We start from the raw sequence: 19,075 nt of genomic DNA on the forward strand, positions 1-19,075 counted from the left end.
AGGCTCGCACCTCAAAGCAGAAGAACGGGAGCCGAGAGCAGGCAGCCCAGTTGCCTTCAATTCTGCAATGTGTAACACACGACTGATATGGGTTACCACGGAGCTTTTTCTAGAGAAGTACAATCAAAAGAGAGACAGCTAAATCCTCTTAAGGCTCCAGGAGAGAAACTCGCCCCATAAGCCCGGATCGGCGGAGAGCCAGGTTCCTGGATACTACTTTCAAAATGTGGAGCCCAAGCACCGCCCGCCGGATCGCTTTCCGGGCGCCAGCGGGCCCCGCCCCGGCCGGGCCCGGAAGTCTCCGCCCACTGGCCCCAGCGGTCCCCGCGCGCCCCCGCTGCCCTGGGCGCGCGGGCTGGGCTCGGGGCGCGCACGCCGTACGTGCCGACCGCTCGGGACCGTCCCCGGCGAGGCCCGGAGGCCCGCAGTTTGGCCAGCCATGTTCCTCTCCGCGGCGTTACGGGTCCGCGCGGCCGGCCTCGCCGCCCACTGGGTAAGGAGGCTCGAGTGAACGCGGACGCCGCCCTCCCCGCCTCTCTCCGCGCCTCCTGTAGCGGCGGGCACGCGGGAGCCCGGGCCCGGGACTGGTCCCGGGCGGCGGCAAGGACACCGCGGCCTTCACCGTCTTCGGGGAGGCCGGGGGGCGGCGGAGCGAGGCCTCCCCTGGACGGGAGGCTGGGGGGCGGCGCCAGGATACCCTTGCGTGGCCGGCCGCGGGTGTCCTGCTCCGCGGAGGGACGTCCCGTGGTCCCCCGGTGGCTGTGGGGAGGTTGGCCGAGTGGGGTGTCTCCGCGCCCGAGTCCTTCGGGCCGGACGCCCGTGACCTCCGAGCATGTCTCACTCGGGGAAGGACACTTGAGTCCCCGGGCGAAACGCTCGTTCGTGCTCACTGAACAGTATGCGCCCAGAGATGAGGAGGGGGACGGCGGGGCGTCCCCGGCTGGGCCTTGGGACGGTGGGGCCGGTTCCCAGGGGAAAGGGCCGGCGGGGCTCTGGGCGTGGGGGGAGCCCAGCAGCTCGCAAGTGAGTTCCGGTTTCGCCTGGTGGCCGCACCGCACCTTCTCCGGACTTTGGGCCTCTACGTTTGTCCCTGGTGTCCTCGGATATTCCCGTGTGCAGACTTGGTCTCTCAATAAACGCTTGAGGATGCACTCTTACCTGCTGGGCTCCAGGTGACAAAATGGGATAATAATGGTGACAGGGAACAACATTCCGCTACTGCTTTCCGTGTGCCAAGCACTGTTAACTCTTCACACTCGAAATCTCATTTAAGAGGTTGATACTGTTATTTCCCCCATATTACAGTTAAGCTATGGATTTAGACATCCCCTATTCGTGTGGAGTTGATAGTCTTATGCAGTAGGAACTTGAGGTAGTAAATACCGTACACGTGAAGTTTCAGTTGATCCTCCAACAGATTTGTATTAAGCAGGTCCACTTTATAAACGTATTTTTTTTTCTCAACAGTAGATACTAGACTACTGCAGGATCCAGAGTATATGGTGGTTTAGTCGCTCAGTCGAGTCCGACTCATTGCAACCCCAGGGACTGTAGCCAGCCAGGCTCCTGTCCATGGGATTCTCCAGGCAAGAATACTGGAGTCGGTTGCCAGGGGATCTCAATCCCAGGAATCGAACCCGGGTCTCCCGCTCTGCGTGCAGATTGTTTACCGACTGGACTGAGCCACCAGGGTATATGGAGGAACCTCATTTGGAATCTGACTGTTATGTTCGTATATTCTACTACTTAAAAGTTTCACAGAAAGTTCCCTGGTGATCTAGTGATTAGGATTCCAGGCTTTCACTGCCTGTGGCCCAGGTTCAATCCCTGGTCAGGGAACTGAGACCCCAGCAAGCACTGACTGCCCCATTCCCACCCCTGCCCCCAGCTCCACCAAAAAAAGAACCTCACAAACCAGTTAGCATACTCCCCTAGGATACTGGGGTTCAGTATCCTTCAGGGATCAACTGTGCAGTGTTAGAGATACTCATGAATACAGCATCCAGTTTGGTTTGAAGGTGGTATAATTTTTCGTAGAAGCAATAGGAATAGATTAGGGGTGGGATCAGATGGACTGGGGAGAGGGTATTCTAGGTGGAAAGGACAAAATAAGAAAAGCATAATATTAGGAACAGCAAATAGATTTAAGTTCAAAAAATAAAAATCACCCGTAGTTTTATCAAACGGGAGATTACCAAAACGTGAACATTTCGATGTCTGCAGTGAAAAGACCTTACGGAATTTTAAAAAATTAGATCATATTGTTCATACTGTTTTTGTAGGCTGTTTTTTCTCATTATACATTTTGAGCAACTTTCCTGGTCAGTAAACATTCTGTCATTTTTAATGCTGCATGATATGCTATTGTGAAGATGTTCTATAATTTATATAATCAGGCCCTTCTAATCTTTTACAAATATTGGGATATCAGATGACCTAGCAAAAGTCCAGAAATATATGAGTAAAGAGGTTTCACTAATGAAGTTCCTTTCCTAAAAGAGAAACTTTGAAGGGAATCATTTACATTTTCAAAGAAATGGCTTATTTTGTTATAATTGCAGCTTTATTAGCTAGCTGCCAATTTCTTCAGCCACAGGCTTTTTTCAGCTTGTCATTGATTAAAAAATATCCAGAATTTAGTACTGTGTCTAGTGGAGGATACCTGTGTGACTTTGAGCCATAATTTTTAATCTCCTTGAACTTTATTTTTCGTTTCCGTGCAGTAATAACTTACTGAATGATTGTCAAGAATTGCCTAAAAATTATGAAATATGGAGCCAAAAGTTACTCAGAATAGACTTATTTCCATCTTTCCTTAAGTAAATTGCCCAGCGTTTTCTTTATTGTTGACATCACTTTACAACTGATGGCTGCCTCACTGCCAAGCCACTAATTACTTTCATAGAGGTGAAAGGGTTGTGGCATTTTCATGGATTATGTTTTCAGTTTTAGAATTTTCATTTGGTTCTTTTTTTATGGTTTCTATTTCTGTCTTTTCATTCATTGAAGATATTTTTATGTCCTTAAGCACTGTTGTAGTCATTTTGAAATTATTATTTGGTAATCTCCACTGGTTGTCTTTTTTTCTTGAAAATGAGTTGTTTCCTTTTTTGTTGTGTGTTGAATACTTTTGGATTGTGTCCTGGATATTGTGAATGATGGTCATAGAGGTTATGAATTTTTAAAATTTCCTCCAAAGAGTATTTTGTTGTAGTTATTGTTGCAGGTAGGCTATTAACTTGACTCAGACTGCAGTCTGGCTCCCTTGTGGGCAGCAGCTCACATATCGGTTCAGCTCTTGTAGCTAGACTGGAGTCAGTCACAGAACTGGAGGCTTCTTTCTGGCTTTTTCTTTTCCTGGATTTCCCACTTGCCTATCCCCCTCCTGTGGTGGTGGTGGTGGTTCAGTTGCTAAGTTGTGTCCAACTCAGTGACCCCATGGACTACAGCATGCCAGGCTTCCCTGTCCATCACCGTCTCCCGGAGCTTGCTCTAACTCATGTCTCTTGAGTCAGTGATGACATTCAGCCATCTCATCCTGTCACCTCCTCCTCCTCCTGCCCTCAATCTTTCCTAGCATCAGGGGCTTTTCCAGGGAGTCAGCTCTGCCTCAGGTGGCTGAAGTATTGGAACTTCAGCTTCAGGATCAGTCCTTCCAGTGAATATTCAGGGTTGATTTTTTTTAGGATTGACTGGTTTGATCTCCTTGCTATCCAAGGGACTCTCAAGCGTCTTCTCCAACACTGCAGTTTAAAAAGATCAATTCTTTGGTGCTCAGCCTACACTGTGGTCCACCTCTCATATCTGTACATGACTATTGGAAAAACCATAGCTTTGACTATATAGACCTTTGTTGGCAGTGATGTCTCTGCTTTTTATTATGTTGTCTAGGTTTGTTGTACCTTTTCTTGCAAGCATCAGGCATCTTTTAACTTCATGGCTGCAGTCACTATCCACAGTGATTTTGAAGCCTAAGACATTAAGGCTGTAGTTTTTCTCTTGGAGTTTTAGCTGCCCATCATGGGATAGACTGGGACTTGCCTTCATGTTGAAAGGAAAAAAAAAAAAGAGTAATCAAATGGATTCCTTCCAAAGTAATTGAGTATGGTCAATTATGAGCAGCTTTCTGAACTAATACTTTTATGGCTGGATTTTCTAAAGTAGTGAAGGATTGAAAAGGGGGTAACGTTCAATACATTTTTACAGAATGAAACATGTTTATGAAGATCCATAGTGAATAAAAATTGGCATCCAATTTGATTCAGACATAAGTGAAAAGCAGCAAGTTAATGGTACATTAGCTCTGCAATTGCCTGCAAAAGAACGTAGGAGATATAGCTTGTGGTTCTGGCTCTTCGATTGACTATTGTGTGGTACTGTAGGCAAGCAAGGTAGAAACCTTACCTTTGAATCTGCATTTCCTTTACCACTCAACCATGAGTGGTAACTTTGTAAGTTGATCCTATTATTTTAAATTACTGATCTTAAAATTTCATAAGGCATTTGATTTACTGAACTTTCTTAAAATTTTAGGGAAAACATATAAGAAATCTGCATAAGACAGCTGTTCAGAATGGAGCTGGAGGAGCCTTATTTGTGGTAAGTAATTACTAAGATTTCTTCAGAATGAAAGGACTTGAAGTGTGGTTAAATACAGCTATCTTAAAGAGCAACATCTTTGGTGTTTGCTGGAGTGGGAGTTTGTGGGAGTTTAAATATAGTTAATTGAATTCACTGCATTTCAAGTTAAATTAGTACCAGGGCCACCCTGGGATTAAGAATTTAGATTATTCCTTGGTGAAATAACCGTGAGCCTTAACCTGATTTCTTGTCATACTGTGGATTTTTCAAGATCATTTATGTTGGCTGACTGAAGATTCTGAGGCTGCAAATTGGGGAATCCCAAAATGGCACCAGCTTGAAACTCACGGATTTCAGTAATACAGCAAATACATTGGCAGTTGTCCTTCATGTTTTTGGTTTCCAGGGTTTCACTACAGGTAGATGTTGATTGGTTGCACAATTGCACAATTCAGAAAGACTAAGTATGCCCTTTCTGTGACAAGGTACATTTTTCAGAAATCAATCTAGTGTTTAAGGGCAGTTTAGTGGAGTTGTGTGATGATTCAGTTGATGGTATAGTTTTGGAAAATGAATTATTTTAAGGCTGATTCTTAATAAATGAGTTAGCCATACTGTTAATAAGTAGAGTCCTGCTCTCCATTTTGTTGTCTTCATCTGAAAATATTTGAGATAATTGTCCAAAGAAACTTTGTTTCCTTTTCCATGTCCTTGAAAAAGCAGAACTTTGAGAGCTGACAAGGGATTCAGTTCTGTTTCACCATGTATACAAAACATTAATTGATGTAAGTTTTAATCTCAGTGTGACTCATTTGATTTCCTGTTGACATGCTATTTCTTGTCAGTGTTTGAAAAGGGCCTGCTCTTATTGGAGAAGAAATAAAGCTTGCTGTTGGCTAGTTTCTGTTATGGAAAACTATCTGTGGGCTAGTTTCTGTTGGTTGGGAAGAGATGGTGCTTTTGTAGTAGATAGTGGGTCCCTTTGATAATCTGGTACATTCTTTTGGAAAAATGTACATATTGTCACGCTCAAAATTTTGTGTCTTAATTTCATAAGGCTTCCCAATAATCGGTAATTTTTTGTAATTATACTACGTTAGAAGATCATATTCTCTCGTCAAGTTGCATTATACTTTTTTTGGTTTTTGATCCTAAAGCTACTTTTTATAACTTACAAAGGGTGATTTTGAAAATGTTTAAATTTTTTAATTCTGCTAATATTATTTTGGTAATCATACTTATCAGATATGTAGTTAATAATTAGTTTAGCCATTGCTTTTGAAGCAAGGATAGATTGACGTATATCATGTTTGAATCAAAGTGAAGAAATTAAATGATCAGTAGTAGTAAGGTACAAAGTTGTTCATACTTTTCAGGGAATTTTGATAATTTTGAGAAATGTTTTTTTTCTTTTGTGTAGCACAGAGACACTCCTGAGAATAACCCAGAAACTCCATTTGATTTCACACCAGAAAATTATAAGGTATGACTGAATTAACATTATAATTAACTTACAGAATATTTAGTATCTTCCAGAGATATAAAAACAAGTGCTTTTTCTCTGATACAGAGGATAGAGGCCATTGTGAAAAACTACCCAGAAGGGCATAAGGCAGCAGCTGTGCTTCCAGTTCTGGATTTAGCCCAGAGACAGAATGGATGGCTGCCCATCTCTGCTATGAACAAGGTACTTCATTTTTGTGTTAGTTAAAAAAGAGGAGAGGTTGTGTATAGTAACTTCCTTATGTGGAAATTTCTTTGACGGTCATTAATGTCATAATCCAGGAATTTGAAGTTCTCCCGGATTGGGCAAACTCGGGGAGATAGTAAGGGACAAAGAGCCCTGGTGTGCTGTAGTTCATGGGGTTGCAAAGAGTTGGATACGACTTAGCAACTGAACAATAACAAATCATTTCTATATCTCATACCCTAAATTATATTTATGTTTCTGTTGGTTCCTTTAATAATGCAGAAAACTGAAAGGGTGGAGCTTTTTATCCTTGCAAGAAATAGTAAGGGCATTAGAGTGAAAGAGGCTTTTTTTCTGTCTTTGAGAGGGAAAAAAAGATCCCAAATATGTATAATTTGCTGTCAGGATATTCTGAAAAGGAATGTACTGTTTAAATACTAGAATTGCAGAGAAAAAGATCTCACAGCTAATGTGAATCTTTTTAATACTTTGCATTTTTGGCCTCAGGCTTTAATTAAAATCCTTATAATACATGGTATTTGTGACATTTGATTATGGCAGCTTGGAATCAACAACCTAGGGAAATCTTTTGAGTGACCCATTTAAATACAGTTAGTATATTCACGCATATTTTAGGATTCATTTTTTTCCTAATAGTGTTTTCAGCAGTAATCCAGATTATAAGTTTATTCATATCCTTTTAATGTACTACATTTGTATGGTATTATGTTATAGTGTATCATTTATGAGTGTAATACAAAGCCATATATATTATTTGATTCTTGCGAGAATCACATGGCTAATAAGCCAGTGTGATTATTATTCCATTGATATAATGGAAAATATATTTTACTTTGAGCTCAGAGATCTGATTTTTCTCTGGACTTGCTCATCTGTGGTGATGATTCTGGACTAGATAGAGGTCTTCCAATTAATATATTATTATTTCTAAGTGGTAGAGCTGGGGCTGACTCATCTCTAATTCTGTGCAGTTTGTACTTGACTGACTTCTGCAGAAATTCTGCTCTGCTTCATTCCCCTTGTCACTTTCTCATTGTGACAAGGGGAATGTCTTAAGAGTCTTTCTTAGAGTCTAGGAATGTCCTCAGTTTATCTAATGGAATCCTGGATGCAAATTTTAGATAAGAGTTCATCGATCTCTTATTTACTTGGCACGGTACTCTAACAGTGTTATGGACCCTTGTTGATTTGTTTTGATTATGAAAAATGTTATAAAGCAAGTTTGGTTAGTAATATACTTAGTAAACATAAGTGCTTTTTTATTTCAATAAATAAATGTTTGGGGGCATTTCTAAATTCCTCATTATTTTTATAACAGCCAACTTCCTTAGTGATAATTTAGGTGTGTTTCTAATCATAAATAACTTTGTTTTGAAAAATTTATGTTTTTGATAATGGTAAGCTTGTTGAAAGTCTTGCTGAGTGTCAAGCTTAGCAGAGCAAAATAAATGAGAAACCAATGTGAAAAATGTTTTAAAAATATTGTCCTATTCTATGTAGAACTGGATGTGTATGTACACGAGAGGAAGAAATAGCATACAGAGAATACAATCAAAATTCTTTCCACTTTGAGACTTTTAATGTTACTGCCCTTTCCCCTCCAAGAAAAGCCCAACCTTACAACAAAAACAATATCCAGAGGCCCATGCATTGTTACTTAACCATCACCAAGGTATAGGGAGGTACACAACAGCAGCTCAGGAGAACTATTTTAGTTAGACACCAGGGCCTTACAATTATCCCATTGAGTGGATGCCAGCTTGTATATTTTGAGAGAGTTCCCCAGGTTCAGAGGTGTAAGCCTGATTTAGTACCACAGAATTAGATTCAACATAGCTACGAGCCCAGGGTTGGATGTCTTTTGAGAATACATTTCCTTTAGAATCCCTGATAAGAAAAAGTTTAATATATTTGTCGTTATTTGAAATGCCATTTAACGAGTTCTTTTTTCATGTCAAGACCTGGATATGTGTGTGATTTTTAAGTGTCAAAATTGAAGGACTTAAGCCTCGCAGATATCAAATACAGATGTAGTTTCTGCTTCTAAAGAACTTTTTTGGTTTTAACCAAATTGAAGCAGTATTGAAATTGTTTTTTATGACATATCTAAAACTCAATTAATAAACATTGTAACCGTATTATTAAAATATTTTAGGTTGCAGAAATTTTACAAGTACCTCCAATGAGAGTGTATGAAGTAGCAACTTTTTATACAATGTATAATCGAAAGCCTGTTGGAAAGTATCACATTCAAGTCTGCACTACCACACCTTGCATGCTCCGAAACTCTGACAGCATACTGGAAGCCATTCAGAAAAAACTTGGTATGGGGCACAGTATATTTATAATGTTTATAAAAAATAGATTTGTCTTTTGAAATGTGACCTCTTTCTACCTAAATTTTCCAACTTTTACTATCATTACATATCATATCTGTACTTGATGAGTAAATTTTTGTCTTACTGTGTTTGCCCACCATTATTTCTTCCTATTCTGTATTCTTTAGTTTTCATTCTCAAAGCTGAGTTTTCATATTTTCTTTCGTAATCACTGAGTATGTTTTAAAAGCTTCTTAAAATTTTAAAGTGTTCGTTGCTTAGAAAAGTAAGTTTCACTCATTGTGTGATAGCATGTGGCACGTGAAGTGACTGTATTATCCTCATTCTTCTAAACAAGGCTTGGAACAAATAAGATTTGAAACAGGAAGAATGCTTCAGGAAGGGAAGTGTGGAAGAAGATGTTACTACAGGGGCAAATTGCCATTGTCACGTTTATCACTATACATATCAAATGAAGTAAAAGGAGGTGTTTCTTAATCTTATTGTTACTGAATATAAAGTACTTGCATGTTGTAAAAATAGCTGGACAGTATTAAAGTATATAAAACAGAGGCTGAAGTCTGCTTAAAATTCCATCCCCCGACCTCTAAGGTACAGTTTTGTGACGACAGTACCTCTGAGGTAAATTTGTGATGACAGTTGGGTATATCAGATTAAGAGCTAATGTTTTAATTATTTTCATTGTTGAATGTAATATGTCTGTTTGCTTTTTTGCACTTGATTTGGACTATGATAATATGTATGTCTGCCTCATTTTCTATGTAAGTTAAATTATGCTGCAGTTACTTTCACGTATGCATCTCTTTGCATACTTGTCCAAGTGCACGAAGGTGTTTCCAAAATGTAGACTTCCCGGGTCAGATTTTATCAAAATGCCTTCCCTAAAGATTTGAGAGTACTTACTATCCTCACATTCTTAATGATCTTTGACATTAACTGTTTTCTGAGTCTTCCCCAGTCTGATTGTATAGCTACAATACAATAGTAGGTTAATTATCAATGATCAAAATTTATATGGTCTGATACACTGTTATGTAACAATAAACACTAGAGATAAGGCCCTTGAAATTTGACTGTTTGAGAAAGGAACAGGTCCACTTAAGAAATCCTTGAATGTTCTATACTAATTATACAGAGTTTGTTTAATTTAAGAAATTCAGTGCTCTTAAATACTTTTTACATGCCTCTGTAATGGGTTGATTTTGTTTTTTCCTTAAACTGTGTTGCAATTAAAATATTATCTGATCCTTACAGTGCTTATTTACACTTTTAGGAATAAAGGTTGGAGAGACTACACCTGACAAACTTTTCACTCTTATAGAAGTTGAATGTTTAGGGGCCTGTGTAAATGCACCAATGGTTCAAATAAATGACAACTACTATGTGAGTATTTACTTAATGTAAATTAAACTTGTATGACATTATATTTAAAATACTTGATTTCCTGTTGGTATAAATATTGAAGTTTTTTTTGTGGTTTCAAACTTTATTAAAAATCAAATAATTATTAATAAAAATATGTCAGTTTTAGCTTCCTCATTATTGTCCACCAGAACATTTTTCAAAAATTGTCATCCAAAAAAAAGTTATCATCATTAAACATTTTTGCATTTAACTCCAGGATACATTTTAAAAACTTTTAAATAACAAAAACTTAAATACAAAAAATAAACACCACAGCTTAACAAATAACATTTTGCCACATGTGCTTCAGGTATTATAATTTTTATCATTGTTATTATACATGTACTGTGCTTGACCCCATGAACTATAGCCCTCTAGGCTCCTCTGTCCATGGGATTCTCCAGGCAAGAATACTGGAGTGGGTTGCCATGACATAGAAATAAGCTATACCTGAGGGTAAACCTCCCCTACCCCCATTCAAAATCCTGTTCCTTTCCTTTCATTCCCAGAGATAATCACTATCATAAATTTAGTATGTACTCTTCCTGTATGTGTTTTTTAAACTTTCAAAATCTATGTATCCAGGCATGGTAATCATACTTTGTTGTGTCTTTTAAAAATTTTACAGAGATGGTATCATACCTTTCTCTAAAATTTGCTTTAGCTGGATCTCACAAGTTTTGATAAGTAATATTTTTATCATTTAGTTCTAAATATTTTAAAGTTTTGTAATTTTATTCCTTTGACCTATTTTTTTTTAGAGGTGTTAATATCCAGGTGTGTGGCATTTTCTAGTTATCTTTTTTAATTGCTTGCTACCCTAATTATATCATGGTTTTCATTCATAATATCTTGTTAGCTCATAACTCTTAGAAGTTTCTTTATGGAAATTCTTTTAGGCCCGTGTTGAAAGTAGATTCTTCCAGAAGTTGATGTTACTTCTCTCTTGCTCTTGGAAATACTACTGGCCCAAAAGAAATCTCCTCTCCTTATATCCTTCCTCTTCTTCCCCTGAAGTGTAAGGTTCCAGACTAGCAGGGTGTTTTGAGGGCAGTTTTAATTTCTGGTTTCCTTTATATTGAGAATATACCCTTTGGGTGTCTCCACTTTGTGTGGTTTGGATGCCCTCCTGTGCCCGTGACTTTGTACCTTGCCCCTGTAGGCTGTGACACCCTGAAGCCAAGTTTGTTTGGTGTTCCACTTGTCTCCCTAAAGTTTTCATTGAGTTTTGGACCTCTGAGTACTTTTTCCTTGTCAATGTCTTAATAAAATTTTAAAATTTTTGTTTTTCATTTTATTCAGCATTTATAGTTGTTAACAGCAGGACATTCAGTCAGGATAGCTAGCCTGCCATGCCTGAAATGGAAATCTATGATTTTATTTTAAATGAACATGAAATTGGACTTCTTTGGCATTTTACCTTTCTAGGATACTTCTATTACCTATAGGGATTTTCTTCATTTTAATGATGGTGATTCAAATTTCTTACCCCCTCTTTCTCATATGTTAAAAAAATACCTTTTAAAAATATGGCAATAACTTTCCCTTTCCTACATTTCTGCCATTTACTCATAATCAGGACAATCTTAATTTAAGCAGGAATTAGACAGTCAAGGCTTTGTATGAAGCACTGTAAGTTTAAATATAGTAGACCATGGGTTTATGCAAGAGCTTCTTGCAGCTAGTCGTGGTTGGTCTTTGGTAAGGCAGGTAACTTTTATGGGTCTCAGTTGACTGGTGGATAAAATGAAATAGTCACATAAACTTTGAATGGCTACCAATTAGGGAAAAAATATACATTTTGAGGATGGTTGGGTAGATTTGAATATGGTCTTGACATTTGATTTTATTAAGGAATTATTGTTAATTGGGTGTGATAATCGCATTGTTTTATTTAAGAACATTTAAGAATATTCTGGGAGTTCCATGGTGGTCCAGTGGTTAAAGCTCCACATTTTCACTGTTGTGGCCCAAGTACAATCCCTAGTCAGGGAACCAAGATCCCATAAGTCACGTGGCATGGCCAAAAAAAAAAGTTCTTAGGAGATGCCTGCTGTGGTTATTAAGGTAAAGTGTCATGATATCTGTAGCTTGCTTTTAAATGGTACAGTACAAACACAAAACCAGAGGCATATTGTACATAATTCAGATATGACAAGAAATATGATTATTCATGTGGGCCTCCCTCATGACTCAGCTGGTAAAGAATCTTCCTGCAATGCGGGAGACCTGGGTTCGATCCCTGGGTTGGGAAGATCCCCTGGAGAAGGGAAAGGCTACCCACCCCAGTATTCTGGCCTGGAGAATTCCATGGACTGTACAGTCTATGGGTCTCAAAGAGTTGGACACAAATGGGTGACTTTCATTCATGATTATTCATGTATACTTTTCAAATTTTCATAGTAAAGAGTTGTGAGGGATAAAAATCACTAGATGAGTTTAAAGATTCCTTACAGTTTTGAGGTTCTGAGCATCTTTTGAACTCTAAGCAGTTTTTATTTCTATAAATGTTTATCATCTGTTAAAGGGCTTCTGTATGGCAAGGCACTGAAGACACTGTGTGGAAGCATGATTCTCTATTCTAGTACCAGAGGCCTCAAAACATCTTAAGGACTTAATAGAGGGGTAGAGGGGATATAACGTAGTTTAGGCATTTTCCTCTTATTTTAATCTTGCCCTGTTCTGTTTTGACTAAACCTATCACGTAGCCAGGGTTAGGAGTGTGTCTGTGTGTTTTAATTGTATTTATTATTTAAATAACAATCCTTTCTTGAGGTCAGAATTTTACACAGGTGTACAGTGTACAAAATACAAAGCTACTGTGGTTGAAATGGGGATTGGACAGTCAGAATTTTTTAAATAAATATGTCCCAAATTACTTTTCCCTTGGAAAATTAAGTGGAGTTTGAAACAGGTTGAATTTCACCTGTGAAATCAAGAAGATATCACTAGAGTATTAGGTATTTAGCTTAGCGATAGATACTAGGCATGTACTGTTTATGAATGCCAGTGCATCTCACCGATTCTTCAGGGATATAGCATTTGTTGAGCATGTGCATGCCTGTGTTCTATTTTATGTATTTTCGCTTTTAAACCTCAAAACACTCTGAAGTCAGTTGAGAAATGAAGAAACAAATTTGGGGAAGCTGAGTAATTTCTCTAAGATTGGCTAGTAAGTGCTGGAACTTGAGCTCAAATGCAGAACTGTCCCCCTCAGAGCACCGCGCTTTGTGCTGCCCCTTCAGCTGTAGCTCCTACTGCGATTGCATCTGGCAGGACAGGCTATGTCTAAGAGTTACTCAGGTGTGCTGCCTTGGTAAGTAACTCGTGAACTGGGACAGACAATAAGAAACTGATACTAGGGATTCACACTGATTTTAGTAGTAGGATGTAATTTTAATATGACTGTTTTATGTTTTTTTCCTAGGAGGATCTGACACCTAAAGATATTGAAGAAATTATTGATGAACTGAAGGCTGGCAAAATCCCAAAACCTGGGCCGAGGTATTTTTTTTTTATTTCTTTTTAATAAATTTTAATGGCTTAACCTAAGTTAGTCTTTCATGTAAACTTAAAAAATTTTATACTGTAAGTCTTTCAGAGTTTTCAGGAGCCTTGAATGCTGTCTAAACCAACTTGTCATTTAAAGAAATGATTTTTTTACCCTCTCTAAAACCCTGTCAGACAATCATCTGGTATATACCTGGATATTTATAAAGAAGGCAGATTTACTACAAATAGAAACCTATTTCGTTGTTTAAAAGTTCATGCTGCCAGAATTTGACTCAATGTCTGTCTTCTTCTTTTCCACATAGAGGTCCCAAGATTCTCTCCTTTGAACAAACACAGGATAATTTTTAGACCTCTTCCAAATGACAGATCTTTAGTTACTCGAAACAGCTATGTCATCTTCCTCATCTCTTTTCTCATATCTTAATATCCACAGTTATTTCGTTGTTTTTCCTTACATGGCATAGTTTTGGTCTCCCTCCTTTGTATGTCTTCTAGTTGGCTGATGACTTTCTTAATGTGATACTTGGCCTAATCACAGTATTTGAGATACATACTCAGCATGTAGAACACTGTGGGACTGTCATCTTTATTCCAGACATCATGCTTATAATAATGCAGTCTAATTACATCAATTCTTACCTCACATCATTATACCATTACATTGTGCTTACAATCAGTTAGAATATCTAGATCTTTTTCAACTTAAACATTGTTTATCCAGGTTATGTTATTCTAATTATTCCTTTCTGTTTTCACCCTGAACTTTTGCTTCCAAACAAACTCCTATTCCTTATCTAAGTGTTCACATTACTTAAAATTCTCTCTTAATACTAGCAATGTTTGCATAGTTTAATAGTCGTATTCCCTTTGTATTTTTTTTCTGCTTATGTCATGAAATTTTCCTTGTCTCAATATATTTGTAGGTTTTAAAGGCCATATAGTATTCTGATATATTGAGACAACTATGATGTGACCTTTATGACACTGTATTAAAATATATTTTCCTACTTTTTGTTGTAAACAACAATTCTCTGAGGTTGAATTACTAGGTCAAGAGGCTGTGCATGGTTTTGTGGTCTGCTGGAAGTACTCCCTCAGTGTTCTGGCTGACAACTGACCCTACCTAGTAAGAAAAAGGGACTTCCCTTGTGGCTCAGATGGTAAAGAATCTACCTGCAATGCAGAAGAACCGGGTTTGATCCCTAGGTGGGAGGATCCCCTGGAGAAGGGAATGGCAACTCACTCCAGTATTCTTGCCTGGAGAATCCCATGACAGAGGATCCTGGTGGGCTATAGTTCATGGGGTCACATAGAGTTGGACATGACTAAACAACTAACATACAATGAGAAAAAGAGGTCAGTTCAGGATAACTTAAGTTTAGCAAAGGCAAGCTGGCCCCTAAAAAACACACTGTTCTTTCAACACTTGAAATGAATTTACTTAAAAGAGGCTTGGCATTCTCTTCCTGCTTCCTCACTTTCTTGGGCTACACTGAAAATATTTTGAGGAATAAAACATTTCCACTTTGAAGAATCAGTCTCCATTATGGAAGCTGCTGAAGTGCAGCCTCTTGCATTTCACATTACAGTATTTCTCTTGCTTTGTCTACTTTATTGCATTCCCTCAGCATTTGTTTCACAAATATTTCTGGATACGTGCTGTGTGCCAGTCACTATATCTTAGGTTGTGTGTACAAATTATGAACAAGGTAAAGTCGTCATATATTTTATATTCTAGTGATGAAGACAACTGGTGTAAAGTGAAAATTTAGTTGCTCATTCGTGTCCGACTCTTTGTGACCGCATGGACCGTAGCCCACCAGGCTCCTCTGTCCATGGGATTCTCCAGGCAAGAATACTGGAGTGGGTTGCCATTCCCTTCTCCAGGGGATCTCCCCAACCCAGGGATTGAATCCGGGAGTCCCACATTGTAGGCAGACGCCTTACCGTCTGAGCCACCAGGGAAGTCCTTTAATTGGTGTAATATCTGAGTAATAAATGCTGGGAGAATGATTGGAGGTAAATTTAGTCAGGGGAGGCCTTTCTTAGGTGGTAAGTTAATGACCTGAATAAGCCCAAAGGAATCATGTAAAAATCTGGAGGAACAATGTTTTAGAGGGGAAAGATGTGTTAAGGTCCTGGAGGAAAGGTAAGACGACATTATGGTTGAAGTGAGGTGATGAGGGAGGAAGAGGTCAGAGGTAGAGACCCAGGTAAGCAATTTGGGTTGAATCCTCAGTATAAAAAACTGTTGAGTGTTTTCAGCAGGGAATGATAGGCGTGATCTTGTTAAAAGTATCATCCTAGTTGCTGTGTAAAAAATAGTTTAAAATTTAATGGATGTTGTGGGACAGAGGAATTATGAATGCTTCCTGACTTTTTAGTATGAGTACCTCTGATTCCTTTAACTAAAGAAGATTTGAGGTAGGGCAAATTTGGGGAAGAAAAGTCACTTTGTTTTAGATGTGCTACTTAGCATGTTTGAGATGCCTACTTAGACATTCATGGTAGAGTGGCTAAAAGGTAGATACAAGCTTGGAATTTAGGGAATACATTAGGGCTGGAAATACACATTGGGATTTGTTAGTTATTGTATTGCTGCTGCTGCTGACAAGTCGCTTCAGTCGTGTCCAACTCTGTGCGACCCCATAGACAGCGGCCCACCAGGCTCCTCCGTCCCTGGGCAAGAACGCTGGAGTGGGTTGCCATTTCCTTCTCCAGTGCATGAAAGTGAAAAGTGAAAGTGAAGTCACTCAGTCATGTCCGACTCTTCGCGACCCCATGGTCTGCAGCCTACCAGGCTACTCCATCCATGGGATTTTCCAGGCAAGAGTACTGGAGTGGGGTGCCATTGCCTTCTCCAAGTTATTATATTAATAGATGGCATTTAAAGTTGTAAGTCTGGATGAGATTGTGTGTGTTAGTTGCTCAGTTGTGTCCAACTCTGCGACCCCAGGGACTAGCCCACCAGACTCCTCTGTCCAGGATTGAACCTGGGTCTCCTGGACTGTAGGCAGATTCTTTATAGTCTGAGCCACCAGGGAAGCCCCTGGATGAGATTACCAGGGGTAAAATTAGAGTTTGTTTTTAATCCAGGGGGTACTGTAACATTGTATTTGAACATTAATAAACAGGAACTAAGTAGCACAGTTAAGCATTTTCGACATCTAATAATAGGGATGTTGCTTATTAGTAATTTTAAATAGTTCTTCAGTGGGAGTTTTTGACATTGTTCCAGATTTGAGCCAAAGACTTTAGAATTACTGGTTTCTCAATCTATTTTTACTTCCTTCTTATTACCTCTTATTTAAAAAGTTGAGATAGGGAATTCCCCGGCTGTCCAATGGTTAGGACTCTGCACTTCCACTGCAGGGACATGGTGCGTGGGAACTAAGATCGCACATGCCACGTGGTGCAGCCCAAAATTTTTTAAGTGAATAAAATGGCAGTAATCAAAATACAGCTATAGTTATTCTTTAAATTATCCAAATCTGGCTACTTCTTATTAGTATTTTTATAATAAAGTGCTCTGCCTTAATATTTGACAGAGGTGCAAAACTGGTTCTGTGGTAACTGACTTTTGAGCCCTGCTATCATGTATACTCTGGCCAGAACTGGTAAAGATAACTGTCTCTGTGGTTCAGAACTGTTTTTATTTTGGTAAATGATGGCTAGAAAGAAAATGCTAAACTGATGGTAATATAATATTCCTTCTTTTGACATTTATAAATATTTGTGTGCTAGGGATTGTTTTTAAAGTATTGAACATAACATCTAACCCTGCTTTCAAATTACTGATGAATAGAGGTTGTTTTTTAGTATGGATTATCTGAAACTAATTTTAAATCCAACTTGAATTCTTCATATTTAGTTTTAAAAAGATATTTTAAATTTTACAGAATTCTTTGGGGTACAGAAAACGTCTTCCACAAGAAGGAACATAGTAAGGAGAAGAAAGGTCCCTCAAAGTGAATTAATTTATTGTTTTACTGGTAGTCAAGAGCAGCAAGTGAGCCTGCTCAGTTGTGGCTGACTCTTTGTGGCCCCATAGACTATAGCCCACCAGATTCCTCTTCTGTCCATGGAATTCTCCAGGCAAGAATACTAGAGGGGGTTGCTACCAGTTAACATTAAAAAAAATTACAAAGCAAAATACTGTTTTTATAGCATTTTGCCACTTACCCTACAACTTTAATTTTAGGCTCTAACAGATAGTGTAGTGACTGCTTTTGTATTTGGTTTTCATAGTAAACCTATAATGCAGATATATTAACTGATTTCTGACTTTGTAGGTATTCTTTATTATACTAGTTACTTGCATTATATAATATAATATCTTGAAAGAGCTTATAAATGATTATGTGGTGTCATTTTCCTGTCCCCTCAACAAATGATTTTCTAGGGCTCTAAAAATAGACTTGTAAGATTGATGACAGAATGTGAAGGGCAAAGCCAGAGGGAATAAAAAGATTTAATTGAGTAAGTTCTTCAGCTGAAATCTGTGGCAGGAACAAGGTAAATGAACAAAGCCAGGGAATAGGAGGGTGAAACAGGAGTAGGTGCTGAGCGAGGCTCTAGCAGCAGAGGTCAGACAGGACAGAGGTTGAGCCTGAAAGATCACCTGGGAAAGTATGTGTGGGGGTGAAAAGAGGACAGGTTCATCTACCTCTTGCTGCCTCTCTTCATAGAACTGTAGGAGGACCTGTTCCTGTTTTCTGTGTGGCTGTGATAGCCACCCTGATCTGGAGCCTACTGTTGAAAAATACTAATAATTTAGCCTTTAAAAACATCAATACAAATTAATTTCATCTTCACTGCTTCTAAGGGACATCCTCCCAAACCCTCAAATCTCTTAAAGAATTCAGTTTCTGTTTCCAAGTATAGTATATTAAGTATGTGTTCCCTGTGACAATGGATCTCAAGTCAAAATAAAATTCAAATATAAAAAGAATAAATGTAATGCTCTAGTTTATTAAAACATGATTTTTGAAAACGTCCTCTGGGGTTGAGTTCTTAGCTTTCATCTCTGGGCAGACGCTGACTCACCCCAGCCTTGGTTTCTGTGTCTGTAAAACACTCTGGCCAGTGTCCCTTGTCTCTTGGCATTGTTGTAAAGATTTAATGAGCCACTGATATATGTTCACTGCTGAGTGAGAACTAGTATTAGGATTATTTTTATATTTTTCATATTTCATATTTTATATATCAGTTTTCATATTTAGGAAGTGAAAATCTTGCAGCAGTAGTGATGTTTGCATTAAATAGTCCATGCTAGTTCTTGGGAGAGAAATAGTTTCTTATCTGGGCTGTTGTGAGGTAACAATTATAAATGGTAATCATTAGCAGTCAGCTTAATGTTACTTTTCTTTCAGGAGTGGACGCTTCTCCTGTGAGCCAGCTGGAGGTCTTACCTCTTTGACTGAACCACCAAAAGGACCTGGGTTTGGTGTGCAAGCAGGCCTTTAATTTATATTCGCTGTAAATATGTCAGTGGAAAAATAAAATATGAATCTCCTATCTACCTAAA

At 38.7% G+C, this 19,075-nt stretch overlaps 1 protein-coding gene across 1 annotated transcript; it reads left to right on the top strand.

Moving 5' to 3' along the window:
* The first annotated feature begins 346 nt into the window (after nucleotides 1-346).
* NDUFV2 (NADH:ubiquinone oxidoreductase core subunit V2) lies at nucleotides 347-19,075 on the top strand. Its single transcript, XM_070362013.1, has 8 exons — nucleotides 347-493; nucleotides 4,534-4,599; nucleotides 6,002-6,064; nucleotides 6,152-6,268; nucleotides 8,448-8,616; nucleotides 9,905-10,014; nucleotides 13,463-13,539; nucleotides 18,921-19,075. The coding sequence occupies exons 1-8, from the start codon at nucleotides 440-442 to the stop codon at nucleotides 19,012-19,014; spliced, it is 750 nt and encodes a 249-aa protein (XP_070218114.1). The 5' UTR covers nucleotides 347-439; the 3' UTR covers nucleotides 19,015-19,075.

This window comes from Bos mutus, chromosome 24 (genome assembly GCF_027580195.1).
Source record: "Bos mutus isolate GX-2022 chromosome 24, NWIPB_WYAK_1.1, whole genome shotgun sequence".
Lineage (NCBI taxonomy): Eukaryota > Metazoa > Chordata > Mammalia > Artiodactyla > Bovidae > Bos > Bos mutus.